The following is a 26,073-nucleotide window of genomic DNA, read 5'->3' on the forward strand; positions in this document are numbered from 1 at the left end:
AAATATATATTTACAAATTGTTTTCTATTTTATTTTCAGACTTAAAAGTACACTTCTGCATATGAAGTCTGCTGTGTAGATTGTGAAGCAGCACTAGCAGGTTGCTGCTTAACCTTTCCACTTTGCACATGAGCACTGGTGTCTTTAGGCTGACCCTTCTGTCCGTCCTTAATTCTTTCCTTTTCTTTCTTTCTTTGCTTCTTATCTTCTCTCTCTTTCCGTTTCTGCTCCTTCCGTTGTCTCCTCTTTTCTCTGGAAGTCACCTTCTTCTCCACTTCTGCTCCTTGTCCTATTTCTCTGTCATCACTAAAGTCCTGAATTATGATTTTGGGAACTGGCATTTTGGGGTTGCGTTTTTTCTTTTTTTCTTCTCTCACTCTGCGAAACAGAGCAAAGCGTCTTGGCTGCTCTTCCTTGTGTGTTTCAGCCTCTTTTGCCTCCACACTGTTTGATATCTGGGTAGTGTCATCGTCATCCGCTTGACTTGGGTAAGTTGTTTTCCTTTGGTCCAATGTTTGGGGAGTCGTGAAAAGATCTTCTGAGAGTCTGCGTGCAAGCCTTGACCCACGGGAGTTGGAGGGCTTTCGGACGCGGAAATCACCAGACAACCTGAAGCTGTACTGTTGGTTGGTGTTCGTAAAGTCACATTCTATTTGTTGAAATGTACCGCAATTCTTTCTAGTTTGGCAAACATTACTTTGTTTCTCTTTTTCAGGAGTACCCTGTTTTATATTATCAATGGAAGCATCTACCTCTGTGTCGACATTTACATCGGTCGGCACTATTGAAGTCTCCTGACAGTAAGTAGTGTCTTCTGCCTGACCACAGGTTTTTGTGCTATCCTGGGAGTCAGCTGTTGCTTGTCCTGCGATTGTGCCGTCAGAAACTGGTATTTCTTCAACAGGGACGTATTGATCGATCGCTTGAATGTCATTACTGAAAACGGGTGTAAATTGCCTTTCGTCTGTGTCTGGAAAAGGTGTTTGAATCTGTTCTGCATCCACAGTAACTTGTTCATTGCTGCAGGTGTTTGCTGCCATGTCACATAAAACTACGTCTGAAAGGGTGTGGCGCTTTTTGATTTCTGTTTCTGTTGATGACACAGAAACGTGGCATTCTCCTGAAGCTGAAAGTTTCCCCGAGCATTTGTCTGTCCCATTATTTCCCCCCCGAGTTTCTCCAAGGTGTTTTAAGTGCTCGTTCTCGCCGTTAAACTCTAGGCATCTGGCAGCTTGTGTGGCTAACAGTTTGAGTGACTTGACCTGGTATGAATTATTTACTCTCATAAGTTCTACATTGGGTTGTACGTGTGGATTTTTGGTAGTTGGTGGTAATTGCCTTTCGCTCACATGAACTGCTGTAAGATCAACTGGTGCAAGCTTTGATTCTGAATTTTCTTGTTGGTTGCTTGTGTCTGCTGAAGAATGACTCTTTTCTTCCATCTGCACTGTTTGAAGAACAATTATTTGAGGTACATCTTGTATCTCTGTTTGCTCATGTTTAGGTTCTAACATTTCAATTTGTTGGGTTTCATGTTTTAGTTTTGGGTCACTCTGCTTTATCTTTTCCATTAAAACAAAATCATCTTCTTGCAGACTCTCAATTTTTTTATCGTTGAGATTAGCCCAAGTTCGGCAGTCCTCTCTTGCTCCCATGGAAAGATGTCTCCCGAGCTTAACATTGCTCTTTCTTTCACTATTGTACGCCTTCCCCCCCTTTTGCCATTTTGACATGGACAAGGAGAGAGTGGAGGCTGAGCGAAACAAATGAGTGGACAAGTTTCCTTTTTCTCTCTCTTCCCTCTCAGCTTCTTCATTGCTTTGTCGAGATCTCACCCAAGCCATGTGGTATCCCTGGCAACGGCCTCTGGGGTCGAAGGTGGATGAGGGTCGCTCCTTCTTCCATTGTTGTAGCTCCTTTTCTGTTTGTCTTTGTAGATCTCTGGCCGACAGCGGCACAGAAAGTACCTAAAGTTGACAGATCATTTAATAATACATTTATTTTCAGTGGCATCTTTAAACCACTTACTTCAACAATGAAGTCATCTTCCTCATCTTTGACCTCTGTTTTTATGCCTCTGAGTGTCTGTAGAGTCTCCATCTGTCCACAGCACTGTTTCCTCTGGTCTACACGTCCCAGAACTCGCTGCACCATTACTGCGGCGACCTGCAACAAAACCCGTACCCCTGACCCAGAGGAGAACATTATAGTTTGTAAATAATACCCAATTCACAATGTAATTGTGGTACATCAGTCTTTTAAGACTCCATCCTGATCTTCCTTTATAGATGCATGTACTACTAGAAAGGTTCATGCATTGAGGAAGCTGTTTATGGTCCACTCCCGATCAAAGGTTTAAGACCAGTTGAAAAATGGCAAAAATTAGCATTTTTTATGGTTTTATCTTAACAAGGTTTCAAACAGAAACCAGAAGAAATGGGAGTGAGACCAAAAAAATATATATATATAAGCGTTTTATTGATGATCAAAAGTTTAAGACTAAGCTCTTCCCAGAAGATGGTGAAAGACTGTTGTGGAGTGGAAGGTGCTCTGCAGGAGGAGGAGGAAGGAGGAGAATCCTGAGGATCTTCTAAGAAATTCAAAATGACTGTTTTACAGCGTCTGACCTCCGCAGCGATGGTGCGCTGCGAAAGGCTCTGCTTATGCAGCTCAACCACGCTCTAAACTAGATTTTTTGGGTTTATTTATTTATTGTTTTCAATAAAGTATTTACACAGTTTTTACTTGTTAAGATCCAACTATGCAAAATGAGAATTTTTACCATTTTTCAACTGGTCTTAAACTTTAGATCGGGAGTGTTTAAAGTCATACTTATGTTATAAAGTCCTATTTATGTTTGGAAATGATTGATTTTGTGTTACCATAACAGAAGAAGAGGTCCCACACTCTAAGCAGCGTGTTGAAGGGTAAATGTCGTGTGAATAGGCACATGAGCCAGTCTGTGGCAAACATGAGCGGCTCCACGCCATGACGTTGCAGGTGTTTGTGTGCAGCTGGACAAGACCGTTTTAAAACCCAGGTCAATATCGCAGCGTCAAACAGCACCCCCTCCTGCATGCAATATGAAAGATTAGAAGTAGTCATTTGTCTTTAAACATTAGCCTATGTTCAAGTACTTATCCTTACCAGTAGAGGACTGTAGTATCCAGGCAGGTATTGCTCACAGATCTGCACCAAGCACCAAAAAGCTTCCTAAAAAATATATGTTGAAACTTCCATGTACTTAATAGTATTTTCTTCCAATGATCCAACACAGATAAATAAATAAAGAAAAGTACCTCGGCCGGCATGTTCATGAGGAGCACTGCAGCCACTGGCCCCTGAGCCTGACAGTAACCGTCCTCAGGCTTAAACTGTGTGTAAGCCTTCAAGACTTGAAACAAACTACGCTGCCTGTTTATGCAAGATTTAACACAAGTTCATAAACAATAAATTAAGACACAGCGTTATATATTTGTAAAAGGTATAATCAAGCTGTAAAGCAAACTAAAAACAGATGCGTACCCATGTCCATCCTTGGAAACAAACATCTCGTGGAAAGGGAACTGACGGTCCAGGTCTCTCTCAATCACATCTTCCCAGTGTTTCAGAGCAGGCTGTGAGTCCAGCAACTGCCACAAACAAGGAAATCTCAACACAATGTAACTTAAGTGAGTAATTATGAAATACTACCTTGTATAAGTCTGTTTGTTGTTTTATTCTGTCAGTGGCTCCACTCAGTAGTGGCCAGCACTTTGCTCGGAGTGAGGCAGGGATTCCCTTTTGACACTGCATTTTGACCTGGTTTAAACATTATATTTAGACAAACAGTATTCACTAGAACTGTACAGCCATGACTGCTGTTTTTTAGTAGCACGCATATCCATTGGGAAACACACCTTACTGGCCTTTTTGTGATGTAGTTGGTCCCACTGATCAATGATGTTTATCCACTTGGCCTCTCTCTGTCTTACCAAAGCAGGAGATGGGCCTCGCCTAACGCTAAAGTTGGAAATCAAACATAAGATGGTTGTACAGTAACAGGATTTATACAGGAAGCAGCGAAAATGCTTTGTAATGACTTTATAATGTCCAAAAACTATAATTCAGTTAAGGAAGGAGGAAGGAGGCGACATAATGGGAAACTTTGGAGCAAAAAATCATCTACAATTTCAGCCAAAACTGCAGCTGAATGAGTTTAGACCAGAATGAACATATGCATCAAAAATTTTAAAAGGTATAATTTTCCAAGAAAGGTAGATTTTGGTACAGTACATTTAAAGATCTTGAATGCTTTTTAATGCCCATAAGGGACCCAGTATGTTTGCCACTTGTGGAATAATAATAGTCATTGCTATTCTGCAGTCTTGATGTGTTACAAAGTTAAACAAGTATAATAGTTCCATGATGCAACGCTGCTTTGGTGTGCAATGATCAGAGAAAGCGGGTTGCTTGAAAACAAGAGCGGAAACAGGAAAACCACAGGCGGTGGGCTGAGGTAGCCTTGACAACAGAGGCAGAAATCAGTGGTTGAAACTGTTACATAGGCATATTTAACTTGTAATTTCTAATACAGTTTTAGTTTTTAAATGTTGTGATATCGTCAGCTATGTACATTTAAATAATAAAAAGCCTGCATGTAGATTGACTTAAATTAATTTCTTACTTTCATTTGCATTCATAAACATAATGGTGATTAATGAACAGCCTCTCACCCATCTGTGGATCCATCAGTCAGAAGAAAACCAAAGCGGTCTGTCTCTGGCTCAAGGCCAAGCTCTGACCCAGAATCAGAGCTGTCCTCTTCATTGGGTTTCTTCTGTTCAAGTCTTAAAGGATGTAACATTGTATTCCTGAAATGTCTTAAATTTAACTCCTTGTGTGGCCATTAATCAACAAGGGAGAAAATCTGCATGTTAGTAAATGCTTCATCAACACGACAGAAAAGAAAAGAAGCCGTTTTAATACCTTGTGTGAAGTGCTGTATCCTCCAGTCAATATGACACAAACTTCCTCTTCCTCTGCAGCATGATGACTGGACTGCTCTACAATCAGCTAACTTTGACTAGACTCAGGCACAAGAGAACACCTATTATGTACAGTAGGTGTAAGTGTTCCCTTTATTTATATAGCCTATAATATAAAGGGAACACTCGGGTTACATTACGTTGTTCAAGTGTTCCCTTTATTTGTTTGAGCTGTGTATATGTATAAGTTATTATTTTCAACTGAATAGTATTAGTTAGTTTGACTTCATATTTCTAAGTTTTGTTTTGTTTGTAAGTAACTAGGCTATATACTCGTAATTCTGATTGCATTCGCACATTATTTTTGTTATCATATGATTGGATAGTTGGATATTAGGATTCTCTACTGTGAAATAAGAGACAATGATATATTTTCACAAAAAATCCTTGACATATACTGCTGTTTGATTTAAAGACATTAAACCAACATATAGGAGTGTTTGCATCATAGTCCCCTAACCAAGAACACTTTTCAGTTCTCCAAGTCTTTTCTTTGTGGCCTGCAGGGGGCCCACTTGGGTTTGAACAACACAATATCAAATTAGTCCTATTAATGTTGTTGTTTGATGAGGGAATCACCAGCGAGTGAAATCATGGTCATAATGCTGAACCTGTTGGGCGCAGGAATGTTATTCACGTGGGACATTGGGCTCAGTTTTGGATAAATGAGACTAGTTGTCTTAACAGTTACAAGACCAGTTCACAAAACAAAACAAGGTTGTGCGTTGCGTCCAGGATGAGTCTATTTTTTTATTTTTTATTTTAATACACAATATACTAATATATCAACCAGTAAGCGTTTCCCCCCCTGCTATCCAAAACAAAAACAAAAATCGTTGCCCAGTCGGTGTTATTTCTATGGTTTTGCCGCTGAGGTGGTCACGTGACAAGGGCGGAAACTGACTCATAGTCCACGCCGAATCTCCCGCGAACGCAGCCATCTACTCTTTCCCTTCTTCGCAGTTCGACCGGGTGAGTGCTGTCTCACGTTAACGGTTTACTTTACATTATGCCTTCGTAACCGTCAGCGAAATCCTTTCAGAGAACACCCCGCCGTGTAGTAGTGATATTATTGACATTATTGTTGATGGTAATTGAATTTAAAACCGACGCGGGACTGTTTGTCTTTTTGTGCTAGCCGTTAGCCAACTAGCTGTTGCCGTTAGCTTTGATAAAGGAATGGCTCGCATGCTGGCTACGGCTAGTCTGTTAGCAGCGTAGCATTTGCATTTTGCGCTTTTGCACCATAAAGCAACTGTATTTCACAAGTTAGACCATTCTCAAAGTAAACTTGTGTATCTGTTAGTAAGGCGGTACATTTTTTATAGCTTCATCTTTTTGTTAGACTGGGAACAAACGAATAATTTCCACTCAGTCCAAATGTTCTAGTCGGAACAAGAAAAAGTGCGGTCGCGCCTCGTATGGCGCATTCAAACTATTCAGGGCATATTCAGGGATGCCTGGCTAATTAGATAACAATTTAACAAAAATATATAAACTTAATCATGTCACTGACACGCCAACCCGACTTAAATGTGCCACAATTGATCAGTAACTAATAAATCGCTATCGCTAATTGGAAACATTGAGAGCTGAGTCGTCGCGTCGACGCTGTCCTTTTACGGCGAATGCTAATGACATGGCGAGTCTATATAGTTACAAACATCTAGTGAGTCCACATAAAGTATTTTACAGTGATATGTCGACATGGACATGACCGAAGCCAAGGAAGGATGCTAACTTGCTAAGTGACGTCTAGATGTTCTAACCTGTTCTTTTACCCCAACCAGTTCTCGAAAAGCTGCAACTACATCGGAACTAATGGCACAACAAGCGCAAGCGGCCCCAGTAGCAAGTTTTAAGGTGAGTTGTTGAATATGCAAGTCATAATGCGTATATTTTGCATTATTTTGAGGTAGTTGGTCTGCTGCAAATAGCCCTCCTGCTGAACACACAGAACCAGTATTAACCAGTCTAAACTATGCTCTCATTTGCCCTGCAGTTGGTGTTGGTAGGAGATGGAGGCACTGGAAAAACGACTTTTGTGAAAAGGCATATGACGGGAGAGTTTGAAAAGAAATATGTTGGTAAGATATTGGCTGGGTGCAATAATAAAAACATTTTTAATCTGTTTTGACGTTTTGATTCATGGTTCATTGGTGACATACACCTTTTATATTCCATATACTTAAGAATAAGCTAGTTGGAGTTCCCTGTCTTTTGGCAAATCTTGTTAAAACTGACTTTCTTTTTAAAGCTACACTGGGCGTGGAGGTGCACCCACTGGTCTTTCACACCAACAGAGGGGCCATTAGGTACAATGTGTGGGATACAGCTGGCCAGGAGAAGTTTGGAGGATTGAGGGACGGCTACTATATTCAAGGTAGTCTTCAGACTTGTGAAAAATGTATTGCCAAATGTCCGATTCAAAATAAGGAAAAATAAAACCTGTTTCAATCTTTCCACAGCTCAGTGTGCTATAATTATGTTTGATGTTACTTCACGTGTCACCTACAAGAACGTCCCCAACTGGCATCGTGACCTGGTTCGTGTCTGTGAAAACATTCCCATTGTCCTTTGTGGCAACAAGGTGGACATCAAAGACAGAAAAGTTAAGGCCAAGAGCATTGTGTTTCACCGCAAGAAAAATCTGCAGGTAACGATTGCATCTGGGAAATTCATGATCAGGGAAAAAAAATGGTGGATGTATTCTGATGTGTATATATTACTGCCCTCTTTTCCAGTACTATGACATCTCTGCCAAGAGTAATTACAACTTTGAGAAGCCTTTCCTTTGGCTTGCCAGGAAGCTGATTGGTGACCCTAACCTTGAATTTGTGGCAATGCCAGCCCTCGCTCCACCAGAGATCCAGATGGACCCAGCTCTTGCTGCCCAGTACGAGAACGAGCTTAAAGTACGTTTCCTCCTCTCATTGTCTTGCTGTATTGTGTGAAAATGCCTCACTGACTAGTGTGGCTTTCTTTGTCCAGGTTGCATCAGAAACGGCACTCCCAGATGAAGACGATGACCTCTAACCTGTTAGTCTGTTACCCCCTTCACCCCCTCCCCTCCTTCAACGTGGATAGGAAGTTGGAGTTAAAGCCCCTTGCTGTAAAATCCCCCCTTTCAGATTTTTTATTTTTGGATTCTTTTGTTCGTTTTAAAACTTGAACTCAATGGAAAAGTTGTGGTTCTAATTTCACTGTATGACACATCCACCCTAGTGTTTGGCATGGTGACGTGCTGCTCATCATATAGTATCCTCTGCTGCACTTACCCAGCTCTCATAATGCTGTCAGTACGGTGTAAAAGAAGCGCTACGGGGAGTAAACTTTGAATAAAAACAATTCTCAGTATATTGAATCCATTATTGCACATTAAATGACAAGGCTTTTAAGAAATTGATTGTGTAGGACGATATTGTTAAAACTTGCGATAAACAATACTAGTGTGCAATATGGCGGTAACAATGTTTTTAGCATGGTATGTCCTATTCTTTTCGGTAATCTGTCAATACAAGACTAAATCGGGACCAAAATGAGGCTAAAATGGAACACAATTTATATGAACTGAATTTTTTTGCACATTTAAAATTTCTTTGCACTTTTGAGTTTGTAGAAATGTGGATCTCTTGGCGTTTTGGAACTATTTGTGCTTTGTGGCCATATTGCAGTGCCTAGTATTGATTTATTTTGCTATTGTGCTTCCCTAATGCAAAGGTTTTGTGCTCGACTACATGGGGGTTTCAGGCTCGGGTGCTCGAAACCCCTCCATGGCGGCGTTTCAAGGGGGCCATTTTATTTTTTGTAATGCACTAATCTATTATAGTATCAGCCAGAACTCATAAGTACTAAACTGGGCCAAACCTTATATTTGGGTCATGGTGTGTCATTTAAGTAGTGTCCTGTAGCTATATCAGTAGAAGCCACTGATGTAAAGAACCCATAACGGTGTAGTTTGGTTCATATAGGCCCACTATTTTAAATAGTTTTGACCGGATTTACTGTTTAAACCACTATACATATCAACTTTCTCATTCTTTTTAAATAAGAGTGATCTTTTCGCCTCTTGTGGCAGGCAGTGGGGATATTGACCCAAGTAAAGACACAAGATTAATAGAGTTCCACTAATTCAACATCTATAGTCAAATATGGTTGAACATTCACTCAAAAATCATGTGGCAAACAACCATTATATACAACTGCTCATAAGTAAAAGGAATTCGTTGGCAGATTGACAAAGGAAGATGTAAGTAATGCAATTGGCCACTAGACGTCGCTCATGAGCTTTGAACATACTTAAACACAATTACGTAAGCGATGGTAAATGGATGCGACAAGTTGGCTCATACATCGTTTGAACGTTTTAGAGTTAAACACATTTGTGACATTTGGGCCATCTTGAAATCATAATGGATTACACTTGTATTGTGTCAAATGTTCCCCCAAAGCGCTTCACTGTGGTCATTATGTGCAGGTGTGGCTCGTGGCTGCTGATGCTGCCTTCACGTGCGCTGGTAAAGATGATCCTCCCAGTTGTGAAGTGGAAACTGCTCGTGCGTTGTGTTCATGCGCGTTTGTGTCGTAAAGTCAAACATTTACAAGAAACGCACCAATACACTAAAAACAAATACATGCACATGAGGAAGTCTTTATTAGGGCAAAAAAAGATGTTTGTAAGGACAACAAAAAGAAACAAAAACATAACAGGAAAATAAACAATGAAAGCCAAAAAATTAAGTACAACCAATTAGAGAACAAACAAAAAGAAGCGAAGATAAATATATCACTAACGATTATTGGTAATAGACCAAACAATCAATCGATTAATCGCTGTAAATGGCGCACGGAAATGCACCTTTTAAAAAACTTAAATGAAGGACAACCCCTGTATTTCATTTCATTTAGCCTATTTTCATTTATTATTTAAAATCTACATAGCAATTACATTGGACGAACCAGATGCATTGTTTAAAGTGTTATAGCACATGTGCTAATTTTCAACACCTGCCACAGGGGGCCTTTTAGGTTTCAAAGATAAAACACATTTTTAAACAAGGTAACAATAAAACAGATTATTAAACTAGATAAGGCACATTTTACACATGTGAACACCTTTGGCCCGATTTGAGCCACTGTTTGAGCTCTCTGGTAAAGATGTTGATGTTAGTCTGCAGTTTCAGAGCCGTGTGGAGAGAAATCCACAGTGTAACTCCTCTGAGGCTCTGGTGGAAGGTCTGAGAGAGCCCTGACACCTCAGCATGAGACCAGAGACCAGAGGTGACACACAGTTGTTCAGACACTTAAAAGCCTACACTAAAATGTACAAAGTTTTCAAAACTAAAAAGCTTGTGCTTTTGTATGATATCACAATGATGCCATCTCAAAGGTTTCTTGTCAAATATCTTAATTGCCTGTTTATACAGAGAAGTGATTGATTTCAGAGTGGATGCTGATGTTTGTGACCATAATGCAGACGAATGTGAAAAAAACATTGCATGCATATACACTAAAGCCTTGTGGTGTGATAATTCTCTTCTTATAAAACGAAAACAGTTCAGATTTGATTTGACATTAGTGACTTGACTGAATGGGTTCATGTTCAATTGAACCTCAAAGGTGCTGTCAGGAGACCTCTGGCGGATGGAGAAACACATTGAGAATGTTTTCTTTACATTTAAAGTTAAATGGGACCGCTGAAGCCATCATGTTAAGTAAAGCCTGTGCTAACTGCTGCCCAGCCAGTGCACATGTCTTCAATGCACAAGACACCACAGACCTCAGTTAAATACAAAGTAGCTCTTCATAAAAAATATGAATATATATGAATATGAAGTCGTCTACAAATAGCTGAACTGCTGCTACTTTATCTGCTTTTGTTTTTCTATGTGGAAAAAAAGACTATATTAAAACTGAGTAGCTAAAGAGCCAAATAGTATCGGCTTCAGAACAATCGGCTAAAATAGTTTAAAAAAAAGTTATCCCCCTGATGGGTCCCCGTACTCCTGGTTGTGAAAAACTGATCTACACCAGTGTTAATTTCGTCGACTAAAATATTTAGTCTTAATTTTAGTCAAAGTGTTATTTTTGACGACTAAAATTGGACTAAAACTAAATTAAACGTTTTTCATGAGACTAAAACTATGACTAAAATGTCCAGATATTTTAGTCGACTAAAATGAGACTAAATAAAAATGAAAAGGAGAGACTAAAATCATCCAAACTTCTATTGACCGTCTGAAAGAGCCTCAGATCATGTAAATCCTCTGCCAAAGGATCAGCTCTGAGCTTTGTTCATGTGGAGCAGCTCCATGAAGCAGAGGAACAAGATTAAATATGATTATAATGAATATTATCAATGCAAAGTCGACTAAATTCGTCTTAAATTTAGTCGACTAAAACTAGACTAAAATCGAATTACATTTTCGTCAAAAGACTAAAACTAAATTAAAATATGTTGTCAAAATTAACACTGATCTACACATCGGCCCATGCACCTCCGACCATTCACTTGGGCAAGACACTTCACCCATTATTTTGTATAGCATAGTTTCACAAAACATAAAAACACAAAACGCTAATATGTCTGGCCCGCATGTATTCGTTTGGCTTCTTGTTGTGGCTGACACCTGAACACAGCCTGCCAGTTCCCCTGCAGGTGTCCCAGTGCATCACGAGGCGTGGCTACATCCAGCTCAGCCGCGTCTTCTGCGCATGCGTCAGTCAGAAAAGTGCGTTTTACAATGATTACTGGTGGCCAGAGGAAAGGCAGATTATACCGCTCCACACAACTGTTGTTTTAATCCCCGGGGCGAAGAGATTTAGCAAAGAAAAACACTGGCTTTAATATCCAGCAGCCATATTGTATGGAAAAGCGACGGAAAAGCTCTTCTTGTCTGTCGTTTTATCAAGCCGACCACTGTCAGGACTTTGGGGGAGTTTAATTTTCTCTCTGACTGGCGCCGGGCTTGTGTTGGACGGCTAGCCTGCCAGCTGGCTGTGTAAAAACAACAGACCTGGACTTGTTTTGAGGAGGATTTTTCAATAGTTGATTCCTGGGTAAAGAAGGCACATTTTCCTGAAAGATGAAGGATCGATTGGAGCAGCTCAAAGCGGTAAGAAGTGTCCAGGAAATGGGTTTCTTTTGAGTCTTTTGAGTTAACATCACACTTCCAAATATGTATCTGTAGGCCTTAAAGATGAGGTGACGTTCAATCATTCACACCGTCTGTTTCTGAGCCCATCTTCTGGCAAAAAACATATGTAAAATTAAGAAATAGTGGTGTCTGATGTGAGCAAGTTTCTGTGCAGTCATTCTGTGAGTGTCAGGTGCCATAATCGTTTACAACAGGTTAACCATGCCATCAGGTTAATGTTAAACCGTGTTAGATGGTCTTTGGAAACTTGACAAACATGGCCAGTTGTATTTGCTTATAAATGGGCTTATTACCATATGCACTGCCCACCTTTAAATGTGATGGTGTCCGAAATTTGGAAAAGGATTATGTAACCTTCGATAATGATGTGGTTTCTGCTGTGTAAAGGCTTGTCTCATATATTTCTGATGTTAAAATAAATATATAAATGATAAATGTTCAAACACAAAATGGGTTTAGGTTCCTACACCAGCTAAGGGTGTGTTACTATAGTTACAATAAAGCACTCACCAAATATTTGCTTTGCTTTAGTGACTTAAGTTGCCCTCCAGGCCCTGTATCTTACACTGTTGATTTCTTTAGGAAGTGAGGTAGGTCTGTCTGCAGTGGTTATTGCCCTGCACCTCTGCTCTGCTTTAGCTGGTTACAGAAGTCCCACCAGCTCTCAGGGCAGTGGATCTACTTTCTGTCTGTCCATTGTACAAACCTGGGAACGTCAGTCTATGTTACCTCTAGTGTGTACACATCAAACTTTGAAAAATTCAGGAACAAACACCTTTTAGTTGTGTTCATCATTAGGCAAAAGGTCAAATATAAAAGTATGTTTTTTATAGGAGACAGCGGTAGGGCTGATTGGATTAACCTTCTGCAATTATTTGCAATAATCCAGGCTTTTCCGGAGAGATTGTCTCTAAGAAGCGAATCACGACAGTCTGTTTCAGCGTAACCGTCTGTCTCGTCTACTGCACAGTTGCTGGGAATTATGTAACATGATGTATGATGGTTTGGCTCTAGAAAATAGACAAATTGTTTTGATAAAGGAAAACAAGTATTTGCAAAAGTAATAACAATCTATTACCTACTTTTCTGTTCATTTATTAACTAACTAAATGTATTTGAAGCAAAACCTCTTCCCTTGTTTTTGCTGATTTAGACAGACTGGAAGGAAATGAGAGCATAATCTTATCTTGGTGCTGCAACAAAGTGGTTAGACTGAGAATACTGTGTACAACACTTTGTTTCAATGCTTGACCGACTGAGAAGTTCAAAACCATCCACTGAGAGTTTGTTCCTGGCTGCTAGCATTTGCAATTCAAATTATGGAGACTGACGCATAGTCCTCTTCTGCTCTGGTAACTTTAGGTTCAAGAACAGTAAAATGCACCTGTGTGAAGGCATTACGCTGACTCAGAGGTCATGTGACAAAAGGGTAGGGAAACTCACAGCTGCTTAGCTTAACAGCACTGTATGAATGAATGAATACCTTTTATAAATGCATGTCCTTGACACAGCGGTGTGAGTTGTTACACATAATGTAACTTTAAGATAAAAGAAAGAAACGGCTTGAGGACTCCTCTCATACTCTGCCTACAGCTGAAGCTTTGTTTTGCGGTTTCCTTGGATTACTGTAGTGACTCTTCCAGTATTCATTTACGCAATAATGAGTAGTTTAATGGGCCTGTCTTGTGACTGACAGTTATTGCTTAGGTTAAGGCAAACTCTGCAGGTGAGTAAGAAAAAATACATTTAGAGATTGTATATTTTTTAGTAATTGAAGTAGTTGCTTCAATTAAAAGCACAACAAATCAGGCTAAGATTACTAGATCAACAATTTTATCTGTCAAAAATAAATGGAGATGATCCTATATAGATTGGATTTAGAAAACAAACACTGACATTACAAGTCTCAATGTTTTTAGTGAAATAATTAACCGATTATTGTTTTGATTGGATTATTTTCTATTTAGTTATTGTTTTCTGTTGAAAGCTCACTTGTTTAGTGACCAAATTGTTCAAAACCTCAAAATGTATTATTATTATTATTATTATTATTATTATTATTATTATTATTATTATTATTATTATTATTATTATTATTATTATTATTATTATTATTATTAAGGTTGGTGAAGTGTCTTGCTCAAGAATGCAATATGTGTGTGTGTACACGCAATTCCAGTCTCCTGGTTAAGACTATATTCTAGATATGATGTATTGTTTACAATATCCAACTATCCAAGGAAACACTTAAAACTGTTTTCTGTCCCAGCTTCAGTGACCGAAGTGAGAGGAGAAAGTTTACTGTAATGTAAAGCTACAACTGTAGTGCCAGCTCCAAAAGCTGTAGGAAAGTTTCTGCTCCTGCCGTATCTGTTTTGAAAGTTTGCACATGCGCGGTTCGTCAACCATGGTGAGGAACCAGGATACAGATCCTGGAAACTGGGAAAATCCCAGTGAGAGTATCCTGGTTTCTAGTCACCTGGTTTCTCCAGGAAATTGAAACCAGGATACTGTGTTTACATGGACACAGACAAAACCAGGATACTTAAAATCCCCGTCAATAACTTGGATGCTTCAACACCTGCAAACGCACCGTTCACTGCTGCCCTTACGTCTCGGTTGAACATCGAATGGCTGAGCACAACTTACTGCCTACAGAATATTTGACCTGATTTGCTTTATCTTCTTGCAGACATGTGATCAAGATGATGATGAGGTGGAGATTGCTGTGGATAATGCAGCCTTTATGGATGAGTTTTTCTGTCAAGTGAGGGACAAAGATAGCATCTCTTATTTTATACTGCATTAGTACAATACCGTTAACTATTGAAAGTCTTGACAATGACATTTCTGTTTCAGATTGAAGACATCAGAAGCAGTATTGATAAAATTGACGAGAATGTGGCTGAAGTCAAAAAGCTTTACTCCGTCATCCTATCTGCTCCCACCTCTGATCAAAGTAAATAACCAACAATCTTTATAACAACTTGTGTTTAACTTGTTCTGAGAAAGTGAAAGTGAAGTAACTTCCTTTCTGCCCAGAAACACAGGATGACCTTGAGGCAATCACCAACGACATCAAAAAGATGGCAAACAATGCAAGAAACAAACTCAAGAGTGAGTCAAGCTTTACTTAAGATGCCTGTGTACTCGGTATGGCTGCACAATATATCGCAAAAAATATCGTATCGCAATATTAGCTGATTCAATGTCCGTATCGCGAGAAGCCACAATATATCGCAACATCCCCATAGCCTTCATCTGACTGAGATCGACCCATTTTTTTTGCAAACTCAAACTCATGCATTGAAGTCATGTGTAGAAGTTCCAGTTTTAGTTTAACATTTACTAGCTTTGTTAAATTCTACCCTTGTTTTGGTCCTGATAGGGTGCTTTTTAATTCTTCTTTTGACACAATTTGCTGAAAAAAATCGTGTTTAGTGAAATATCGCAATAATATCGTTATCGCGATATTGCACAGCAGTATCGCATATCGCAAGTCACTTCAATATCGTGCAGCCCTAGTACTCGGTACTCGAAAAGACACTCTGCTTTTCCAACTTGTGTTTATCGTTGTAGCAATCGAGAGAAATCTGGAATCTGAAGAGCAGGAGAGGATCTCAGCTGATATGCGGATACGCAAATCACAAGTAACACTAAATATGTTTGGCTTTAGCATCACAGCAGAAGTGAAACATGCCATGGAAATAAATCCTTTATTTCCTTTCTAGCATGCTGTCCTGTCGAGAAAATTTGTGGAAGTAATGACGAAGTACAATGAAGCTCAGGTAGACTTCAGAGAGAGGAGTAAAGGACGAATTCAAAGACAGCTAGAAATCAGTGAGTATCAGTTATACACAACAAGAACAACAAATCGAATGTCTTTGGTTTTCTCGTGGTCATTAATCTGATTTGGTTCTTTTAGCTGGAAAAGCAACGACAGATGACGAACTGGAGGAAATGTTGGAAAGCGGTAATGCTGCCGTCTTCACTGCTGGGGTGCGTACACCGTGTCTAATAATTGAATAGTAACCAATTGTGTATGTTTGAATATTGTTTTGTTTATTTATATTTTAGATCGTAGACTCCGGGATTTCTAAACAAGCTCTTAGTGAAATTGAATCCAGACACAAAGACATTGTGCGTCTGGAAAGCAGCATCAAGGAACTCCATGATATGTTTGTGGACATCGCGATGCTGGTGGAGAACCAGGTACACTGCAGTGTTGGAAATGCTCACAAAGTCATCACAGTTTACACTCATCAAGGCATTTCAGTGTTGTGTCCACACTCTGCCTATGCCATTCCACTGTTGTGTTGACGTCCACGTTTCTCTTTTCTTCTCTTTCAGTCGTTGCTTTTCATAAACTTCTTTTCTTCTATGACTATTTCCTTCAACTCATCCTCATTGCATTTCATCCCCAGCACTGATGAAGCCTTTAGGTACAAATATATATTTATTAGGGCTGTCAACATTAATCGTGATTAATCAAATTAATCGCAAAAATAATTCATCTAATAAATAATTAATTTAATCATCCTATTTCAACAACAAAAAAATATATTTTGTCTCTATTTCATGAACCTAAAAGTTTGCAGTTTCTGTCCTAAAGGTTCAGCACAAAAGAAAATGTCTCTAAAAAGTGAGAAATGGCTGAAGATCCCGGTTATCAGCTGTTGGGCTTCTCACATAAATATGAAACTGTGGATTTGGTCAATGAAATGTGCAATCAGTAATCACATGCTTTAAATGTAAGTGTTTTATGTTGGATAAAACATAAAAACATAAAAAATGAATATAATTATTAGAAAAAAATTAATCACGATTAATCGCATTTCTGGGCATCTCTGCTGAGACTGCTGCCCCGCGACCCGGCCCCGGATAAAGTGGAAGAAAATGGATGGATGGATAATCGCATTTCACAAGTGCGATTAAAAAAAATAATCTATTGACAGCCTTAATATTTATAGATAAATTTAAATTATTATATTAATCTAAATATAGTTGTTCTACTACAATTCTACTACACTTCTGACTTTTAGTTGATCTGGATGTTTCTAATTTGTTTCAATGCATTGCTTTGTTTTTGCACTTTTTTGTTTTTGAACTTGCTCAGTTGGCAGATGTATTTTCATGTTTCAAGCAATGTTATCATGAAAGTCTGGCAAAAAAATCCACAATTTCCGGACTATAAGTCACACCAGCCAAAAGACGCATAGTGAAGAAGAAAAAAAAATACATAAGTCGCTCCGGAGTATCGCGGACACAAGTGGCAGAAATTAGCTTCCTTCGCAGCGTGGCTGGGCGCACCATGCGAGATCGGGTGAGGAGCTCAGTTACCCGGGAGGAGCTCGGAGTAGAGTCGCTGCTCCTTCATGTCGAAAGAAGCCAGCCGAGGTGGCTAGGGCGTCTGTTCCGGAGGTGTTCAAGGCATGTCCTATTGGGACCGATGGCCACTCTGCTTTTTGACAATGACACTAGGGGCCGCCATTGCTGTCGTACCTCCATATCGCAGCTAGGTCGCCAATGGAAAGCATTGTACTTTAGAGACGTTAAAAACAACTTTAAAGCCTGGACCCAATTTTTTTGGAACTATCTAGAGCTAGATATTCCTCCTGTGGCAAGGGCCGAGTCTTCAGTGAAGATCCCGCCCTTATGCCCTTTTTAGGGACACACTTTGTCAGAGCTGGGGAGGAGGAGTCTGTCAACCTGCCATGATTGCTCCCTCGAGCGTGGTCATTGTGGCAAATGGGGAGGAGTGAGCAGGGGATGTCTATTCTTTTTAACAGTCTATGATTGGGACAAGGCCTTGTGGAAGACCCAGGACACGCTGGTGGGACTGTGTCTCCGAGCTGGCCTGGTGTCGCCTCGGGGTCGGCATGGATGGCTCCGGAGTATAAGTCGCAACTACCTGGGCATGGAGGCGTAACTGCACCATTGACAAGCCTCTCCCGGCAGCATGTTGTTCAGGCGCTTATTTGCGAACTCGTCCCTCTCGCTGTGGCCATTAGCTTTTAGCCCACAATTAGCTTTTTTTGTTTTCTTCACTGAGGTAAAAGTAGCCTCCGGTTTTCACCAGTCCCTCACAAGTTTCTCAGTTCTGTCAGTATAAACAAAAGAAACATGTGAAAGGATATATTTTGATATATATAAGTCGCACCTGAGTATAAGTCGCGCCCTCAGCCAAACTATGAAAAAAAGTGTGACTTATAGTCCGAAAAATACGATAGTTAAAACTACTCTAAAGTACTTTTAAGCCGATCCTTGATATTATTTCTGTAGTGTAGAACATTTAAATCTGAATGTATTACTACTGAGACATAACACAAGTAGCTGCACTCTTAACCTGTATCTCTTGATGCTTGCATTCTGCTCTCTGAGGAATTGCCCTGTGTGAGGTAAGGCTCTTTGACGGTTCTATATACTGTGTGTTTGCTTCACTGCCTGCTTGTTTATTTCTGAAGATGTGTAAAACTGCCACATATTAAAAAAAAAAGATCATTTTCTAATTGCTTGTTTTTGTTTTCCAGGGCGAAATTGTAGACAACATAGAGCAGAATGTATCAAAGTCAGTGGACCACGTTGTAGAGGCTAAGGAACAGACAAAAAAAGCTGTGAGGTACCAGACAAAAGCCCGCAAGGTATTTCTTTTTCTAAAATGTAGCATTTTCCTCCTGCGGTTTTCTGCTTTTTTCAACTTTTTTCTCAAACCTTTCAGTTTAACACATTCATACCACAGTGTGCGTTTCTCAGCATTCTCATCTCACAACAGAAATGTTTGGTTCCCGCCATTTATTTTCTCTTCTTCTTTTTCAAAAATGATTTCTGTTGCTTCTTCTTTTACTGTCAACACATGCGGCGTGTTAGGGGGGGATGATTGAGAGGATTGAAAGTAACATGGACCAATCTGTGGGCTTTGTGGAAAGAGCTGTAGCAGATACTAAGAAAGCAGCTAAATTTCAGCAAGAAGCTCGTCGTGTGAGTGACTCAAATCAACGTGAAACGAGACGATTTCCCAAAAGCTTTTACGATAAAGTTATAATAGTTCACATTTTCAGTTGGAACAGTAAGAACATTTACAGGTGAAGATGATGCGTTTGAGAGCAAAAAAAGAAATTGTCCAAGAATGGGAGAAAGTACTGAACTAGTGATGAGTGATTAGCCCCTATCCCATCCTTTGTGATAGGTGAACAAAGTGTGTAACAAAAATCACAAAGGTGTCAATATTTTTACATATAATAAATATGGCTGTAGACGGCTGGGGCGCAGGTGTTTTTTTTATCAGATGGGAACTAAAATGTATTTGTCTGCATTTGTATTTCTTCTGTAGTGGCAAATTCTGCAGCAAATTCTGTAGTTTTGTTTTTGATCATTTTCTGGTTTATTTATTGAAACTGGCATTGAAAGGGTTAAAATCTGCCAAATTATTGAATGTTTGGTATTTTTTTTCTAAGATTATGTGTAGATTAAGGGATTTATGCAAAGTAAAGTAGAAACAAAAAAGTATTCATGGTGATTTGATATCCTTATTTAGGCGTGTATAATTTTGTGAGGGAATAAGTGATGGAAGATTGAAGAGTAGGGTTAGAGGCCACGAGCCCCTGAATGACCACACACAGAATCCAGGACCTCCACAATAAAATGTATTAAAATTATCATCTTAAATTCAATGTCAGGAAGATGTTTTAAGGCGAGACACTGCAGGTGAATAGGGAAAAAATGTATATTTACAGATATCAATTTGAAACTTTTGCTGTCGGTCACTGGCATAAATGTGAGAAAAAATACATTGCAAGTTTTCTGTTATTTTATCTTTTCATATAAGAACAAGGTGTTTTAATGCCTAAAAATGCCCCCAAATTTCCCATCTTTTCGGCGACGAAATCTGAATAATGGATAGAGCTACATTCAAATTTATGGTTTCATTTGATTGATGAATGAGTTACCAAGGCTTTTTCACAGGGGATTTTGGATATTTTGTTTAGTTTTAAAATAAGCTGTTTTTTAGTGGAAAAATGTGTAAAAAAATAATAATTTTCGCCTCATTTTTTGACATTCAAAACTCAATAAATGGGGCTTAGGGATTAGAAAATAAAAAATCCCTCTGAAAAAATCTTCCAAATATTGTTCAGTCCAAGGCTGGAAAATCTGAAGTCTTTAGGTCCGACTGACGTGGACATAGTGTCGCCACAATGACAGAAAAATGTGATTTGAGAAAAAGGCCCTTGAAATTGCATTGTCCCATATAAGTCTATGGGGGAACATTGAATCAGCGCAATATTTAAACATGTCATTGTGAAGATTGACATATTTTTTGTTTCCGGGTGAAAGCTTGTATGTTCAGAGACCAATTTGGCCCAAAACCTGAAAACTGAAAAAATTGAGTTTTGCCTGTAGTGTCTCCCCTTAAATGTCTTTAAACAACCAGCTCAGCCTCGTGATCCCCTCTCCCCCATTTCAGAGAAGAAATATGAACTGCTATCATGCATTTCAGAACAGGTTTGCAAAGGTCTAAAGTTTTACCTCCACAGAGCATATTTGGTTGTTTACAAAGTATAATGTGCAGCCTAAATAGCTCATTGCAACCACGAAGTTGCAGTTTGAAATTCGATTACTTGTAATTTTATTCCCTCAATGTTCTTTAGTACATTAGAATCTTATCTCTTACTCTGAACGGTTTTACTTTTTATGACAATGCTTTAAAGTGAATTGCTTTTGGGAAAGATGGCTCATGTAATCTTGCAGGGATTGTGATTGTGAAGTCCCCGACACTTCCCTTTATATTCACCTGACACCTTGCCCCAGTGACCTCCTGTGCTTGAGCTGTGCAAATGTGACGCCTCTCCTGCACAACACACATCCTATAAATCATACTTTATTTTAACCTTTCTTTCTTTTTTTAAATTCAGGAAGTTTTGTTTTCACCTCTAATCTCAATGTTTAATTCACAGCTTGCTCATGGGTGTGTATGATGGTCAAGTGAGAACCTTTGTCTAAGGATAAAAATTGCTTAATTACCATGAATCTGATGCTAATCTACCTTAATAACACTAAAAAAAATTCTGTGGCTAAAATGTGCAGTAGTAGTAAAGAGAGACGGGTGGCTTCAAACAGTTTCCAGATCCTTTTTGAATGTTAATGGTTTGTCTTATTATGTAGCCGTCTGAAACTAAAATCATATATTTTCTATTCTTTTCTATGTACAAATCAGACAAAGGTGCAGGCTCTATTTAAAGGCCTGATTTTATTAACATGATTAACATTATTTTACATAGATATATATATTTATATATACAATTTTCAGTATCAGACTGCAGCGTACTAACACATATATCCCGGGGTATTAATACTGCCTGAAACGATGTGAAATTCACCGACAGAAATACTTTTAACCTTTTTATGTTCCCAACAGAAAACAGTGATTCTTGTGGTGGTTGTGGTCGTCTTGCTTGCCATTCTAGCACTCATAATTGGGTTGTCTGTGGGATTGAAAAAGTAAAGTTTGAGTAACATCAAAACATATGGTGAGTAACAAAGTAGGACATGAATCATAATTGCTTTTGGAAGCACGGCACGCTCAGTGGTTGTCTCTGACTCTTTATGGCTCAACACAAGGCGTGTTTGTGTGCTTTGACGTCCAGGGTGTGCATGTTCCCCTTTAGGATTTACTTCTGTTCTAGATAATGAAAGGTAAATAAAGTAGCGTTGCAATATGAGGCTTATTTTAATGTTGTCTTAATTTCATGTTTTAATGACCACGTTCACTACAGTACAGTTACAAACATTTGTTTCTTTTTGTGCATCCTTAGAAGATCATTCTCAGAAGGTCATCCAATCATCTTTCAGTCTACCTCCCGTCCACCTTCACCCGGTCATCGGGCTGCCATTTCAAGACAATTCAACCATTTCATCCATCACCCTTGATCATAAAACATGAATGAAGACATGGAAGGCCAATCTTATGTTGGTGTAAAGAGGCCATGAAAAAAAGAGACAGCACTGACATGAACTGTCATCAGAGACAGAGAAATGAGAATTGAAACATGTCATCTTTCAGCAGCATATTACGCCAAAGAATCAAGGTAACATTTTCTGCTTCAACAGAAAATGGAAGGAAAATGAACTTCACTTAATGTTGATTTTTTTTTTTTTTTTTTATTATCAAAGCTAGCTACTGTTATTTCATTTTTACTGTGAGTTTGACTTAGAGTCATAGCACTTTGACATTTCAATGCCTTAACTACTGATATGAAGATTTTATAGTTTTGTATATAATTGTTGTATGCGTTACTTGAAGTATGTTTTGAAGAGGAATGGTTAACACGCCAATGATTCTTCAGAACGGAATAGCTGTAAATGATCTTTACTGTGTAGATCAATGACTGGTCAGATCAAACACAGATGACAGATTAATGTCAGTGTTGGCTTTAATGTCTGTTAACAAATCAATCATATTATCAAATCAATAATAGGTCTGTTTTACCAAAGGGACCTGAATGTGCGTAACAAATGCCTATTCTGGTTCACATTTATGAATGTACAAATGATAAATTAATGGAATTTACAAAATATGCCAAAAGACACATTATATGTCACTGAGCACAATTAACATTAGGATTTAAGGGAAAAGACAAATAACTGCCTCATACCTGAATTTAACACATTTAAGATAAAGTATGTCCAACTTAATTATTTTTTACCATGAACTGTGTCGTAAATGTTTCAAATGCAAAATAAATGTAGCCCTATTATTTAAGCGATGTGTTTTCCCTTTACTGAATGCTTTTATCTTTCTGCTCTTGTAAATATGTGACAGTTGGCTTGTGACCTTTTTTTAAATTGAAACCGCAATCAGCATGTTTTTGTGACTGAACAAGCAACTGTGTTTAAAAAGTATTTCTCCCATAGCTCTACACAAAGGAGGTAGGTGTTTTAAGTTTAATTTTCACACATGGGATACTACTTTGTTCTTTCTGTTCCCCCTTTTGCCCAATTTCCTCAAACCCCTGTGGCCTGAATAGTAAGTTTGGTGTTTTGTCAGGTCTTGGCTTCCTGTTTTTTTCCCCTCACTGGTGTCTTTTCTGACCAAATCTACAGAAAAAGATGATGATTACCTTATGCTGTGCCATCATTGGGATCGTCGTCTTCTCGTATCTCTACAGCTTCTTCTCGTAAAACATAAAAAAGGTAATAACGTTAAAATACACAGCTATGCGATATTGTAATAAATGTTATTTTCTTTCTAAATGTATCTTTTTAGGAGGGCCCTATTCAAGATGAGGAAATATCCCCTATTTCCTATGACCATTACTGGAGAGGTTTCCAAACATTATTTCCCTTTACTAATAATTGTACCTTTTTTACTTACATGGAGTGTTTGAAAGTGTGTAGATTATCTGCCTGGCAAAAACAGATGGCTTAACATGTGACTTTTCTCTTGGTTATATTGGCGCCCTCTGGTGGTGCGTATATGTCGAGCAAGTGGTACGTCATGTGCTTTAAATTCCAGATGCTTACTTTGTTATAGGTTTTCAAAAGTACATCCGTGCACTTATCAAACATAGGCCTAGATTTGCATTGGCCATGATTATTGTTTTACAGTAGTTTAGTTTCTTCTGATCAATTGCCCATAGTGAACGTTTTTAAATAAACTGCATTTCCTGCGTTGAGTTGTGTGTACGCATCTGTATTACTGCAATGCTTGTTTTGTGTGATGGTGTTTGTGGCTCTGAGTCAAGTTCAACCCAGTAAAGCTGATTATGTAATAAAAAAGATTTGGTTTTCTGTTTCATGGTGTTGACGTCTTGTATCAGTTTCGTGTAAGAAGCCACTATAAGACCTTGTGAGTGACTGAGTGTTTGGCTTTATAATCTGATTGCAATTTATGTTGTATCTATGTATGTGGCGACTGGATCGATTTGACCTCATTTCATCTATTCCATATCCTCTTTGGTATGATCAGACTCCGCCCACCTCCCCGTGCGTGCGCAAGTGTTCGTTTCATTTATCCAACACATTTAATAAGAGAACCTCGCTATAAACCCGCTCTGTAAGTCGCAATCGACCTTCTCATTTGGTCCAATAAATAAGAGCATTGAAGGAGCCTTTCAGAAATCTATGTAAATCTATGTAGCTGCTGGAGCTTGCCTTATTGACGCCATGTCACGTGACACCCATCAGTCGCACAGTGATCGGTGATTGATGCACCCGCACCCAGAGCCGTCGGAAGATATTTTAGTTAGGGGGTGCTGAGGGACAAAATTTACCCCCGAAATTCTTTTTCTGTGCATAAATCCTATTTATTAACCTCTTAACTCCCGCCTGAACCGAGAGCATTTTCTCCAGTTCAGCTTTACCCAAATCCTGTAGGCCAGTGTAAACCTCATTTGAAAGATCTACAAAACTCATCTAAATGGATCTTTTTCCTCACGTCATCAGATTTTTTTCCATCTTTTTTGGGGGGGTATTCAACACATTTTTTTTGTCATTTTTGTTTGGCATTGTTTGTCGTTTTTTTTGTCTTATTTTTGTTTTATTTTTTTTGTCTTTTTTGTCTTTTATTTTTTTGTTGTTGTCATTTTTTGTTTTTTGTGTGTATTTTTTTTTGTCATTTTTTGTTCTTTTTTTGTCTTTTTTTTGGTCATTTTTTTGTTCTTTTTTTGGTCAATGTTTTCGTCACTTTTTGTCACATTTCCATCATTGTTTTCGTCTCAGTTTTGTTGCTTTTTTCACACCTTTTTTTTCCAGAAGCTTTTGGACTGGGGTAAAGCCAAACTGTAGAAAATGTGCTCGGTTCAGGTGGGAGTTAAGGGGTTAATATTTCCTGCAGTTCACTAACTATCCACCAGGGCGTGCTGCAGCGCCCTCAGCACCCTGGGTTCCCACGGCCTTGCCCGCACCTATGGCATCGCCCAGTCGGCCGCATACAATTAACCATGCTGATGTAACAAATGCTTTACACATGGTTTATTGCAGGGGTAGGCAACATCAGGTCCGGGGGCCAAATCCAGCCCTCCAATATAAAACCTTTGGCCCTCCAAGATGATTTATGAAATGTTAGCCTATTTAATAAATAAGAGACCAAATACGTGATAAAGTACTCCAAAATGTGGAAAATGTTGTCTGTGTTTTCACATTTCCCGTATGCTCTTTCAAGTCACATAGCCTAAGATGTACAAAACTGAAGAAATTAAGAAAATGTTCCCTCCATGATGCAAACTTGCCAACCCCTGGTTATTGGTTTACAAATGGCACACAACTTAAAGTAGGCTATATCAACTTTACTTGCACACGTTTATTCATACTTATTTGTTGTAATTGTTCACTTGTGTGTTTTTTTTATTTTTTTTATTGCAATGTACATACAAACAAACAAGGTACATGCATACATGATTAAAGTCAGTAAAAATACATAAATAATAAATAATGATTAATAATTCATTAATGCTAACAAAGTTTGGGGCAACATGAAAAGTATCATAAAAATCATTCAAGTCAATGGAAAGTTATTAGAAATTTTCAAGAATATTTGCATTTTTTTGTTCAAGTTTTAGAGATTTTGCTAAACATTTAAGCTCATTCCTCTAGTGTTTTACAGTTTTAGTTTGAAAAAAGCTGCATTTGTAAATAAAATGTTTGCATAAAAGTAATAAATTATTGACGCCATAATCAATATTAATATTCTATCTTAACATTTATCTCAAATTTGACATCATTCATCGTTAAAGAAGCCTAATTGAATCCCCTGCTTGGACTGAAATCATCTCTGAAAGTCTTGCCAAAAAACTTTGTATTATATCACATGATAGAAAAGATGGTCTAGGTCTTCATTCTCTGTGATACAAAAAGTACATTTTTCAGTTTCTATTTTAAATCTATGTTTTACTAAA

At 38.6% G+C, this 26,073-nt stretch overlaps 3 protein-coding genes across 8 annotated transcripts; 2 read left to right on the plus strand and 1 right to left on the minus strand.

The window, feature by feature from the left end:
• Positions 1 to 10: 10 nt before the first annotated feature.
• tbc1d10c (TBC1 domain family, member 10C) lies at positions 11 to 5,066 on the minus strand. Its single transcript, XM_079556920.1, has 10 exons — positions 4,969 to 5,066; positions 4,716 to 4,876; positions 3,900 to 4,002; positions 3,694 to 3,801; positions 3,526 to 3,632; positions 3,300 to 3,414; positions 3,148 to 3,213; positions 2,883 to 3,072; positions 2,029 to 2,186; positions 11 to 1,967 (listed from the first exon to the last, which is right to left on the minus strand). Exons 2-10 carry the CDS (start codon positions 4,844 to 4,846, stop codon positions 42 to 44), a joined length of 2,904 nt encoding a protein of 967 aa, XP_079413046.1. The 5' UTR covers positions 4,847 to 4,876; positions 4,969 to 5,066; the 3' UTR covers positions 11 to 41.
• Positions 5,067 to 5,920: 854 nt separating this feature from the next.
• Positions 5,921 to 8,384, plus strand: ran (RAN, member RAS oncogene family). Its single transcript, XM_079556793.1, has 7 exons — positions 5,921 to 5,999; positions 6,818 to 6,890; positions 7,030 to 7,114; positions 7,285 to 7,410; positions 7,496 to 7,683; positions 7,772 to 7,942; positions 8,019 to 8,384. Exons 2-7 carry the CDS (start codon positions 6,849 to 6,851, stop codon positions 8,061 to 8,063), a joined length of 657 nt encoding a protein of 218 aa, XP_079412919.1. The 5' UTR covers positions 5,921 to 5,999; positions 6,818 to 6,848; the 3' UTR covers positions 8,064 to 8,384.
• A 3,354-nt stretch (positions 8,385 to 11,738) lies between these two features.
• On the plus strand, positions 11,739 to 23,929 carry stx3b (syntaxin 3b). 6 transcript variants are annotated; one of them, XM_079556068.1, is made up of 11 exons: positions 11,740 to 12,142; positions 14,877 to 14,951; positions 15,044 to 15,143; positions 15,227 to 15,301; positions 15,764 to 15,834; positions 15,916 to 16,024; positions 16,110 to 16,183; positions 16,262 to 16,396; positions 18,715 to 18,825; positions 21,597 to 21,708; positions 21,994 to 22,116. In XM_079556068.1, exons 1-10 carry the CDS (start codon positions 12,113 to 12,115, stop codon positions 21,681 to 21,683), a joined length of 867 nt encoding a protein of 288 aa, XP_079412194.1. In that variant the 5' UTR covers positions 11,740 to 12,112; the 3' UTR covers positions 21,684 to 21,708; positions 21,994 to 22,116. The 6 variants fall into 6 exon arrangements, with proteins under 6 accessions (XP_079412192.1, XP_079412194.1, XP_079412197.1 ...); XM_079556071.1 differs by lacking the exons at positions 18,715 to 18,825; positions 21,597 to 21,708; positions 21,994 to 22,116 and adding exons at positions 23,282 to 23,371; positions 23,445 to 23,929; XM_079556067.1 differs by having other exon boundaries at positions 21,597 to 22,116.
• The last annotated feature ends 2,144 nt before the right edge of the window (positions 23,930 to 26,073 follow it).

This window comes from Gobius niger (assembly GCF_951799975.1).
Source record: "Gobius niger genome assembly, chromosome: 5".
Lineage (NCBI taxonomy): Eukaryota > Metazoa > Chordata > Actinopteri > Gobiiformes > Gobiidae > Gobius > Gobius niger.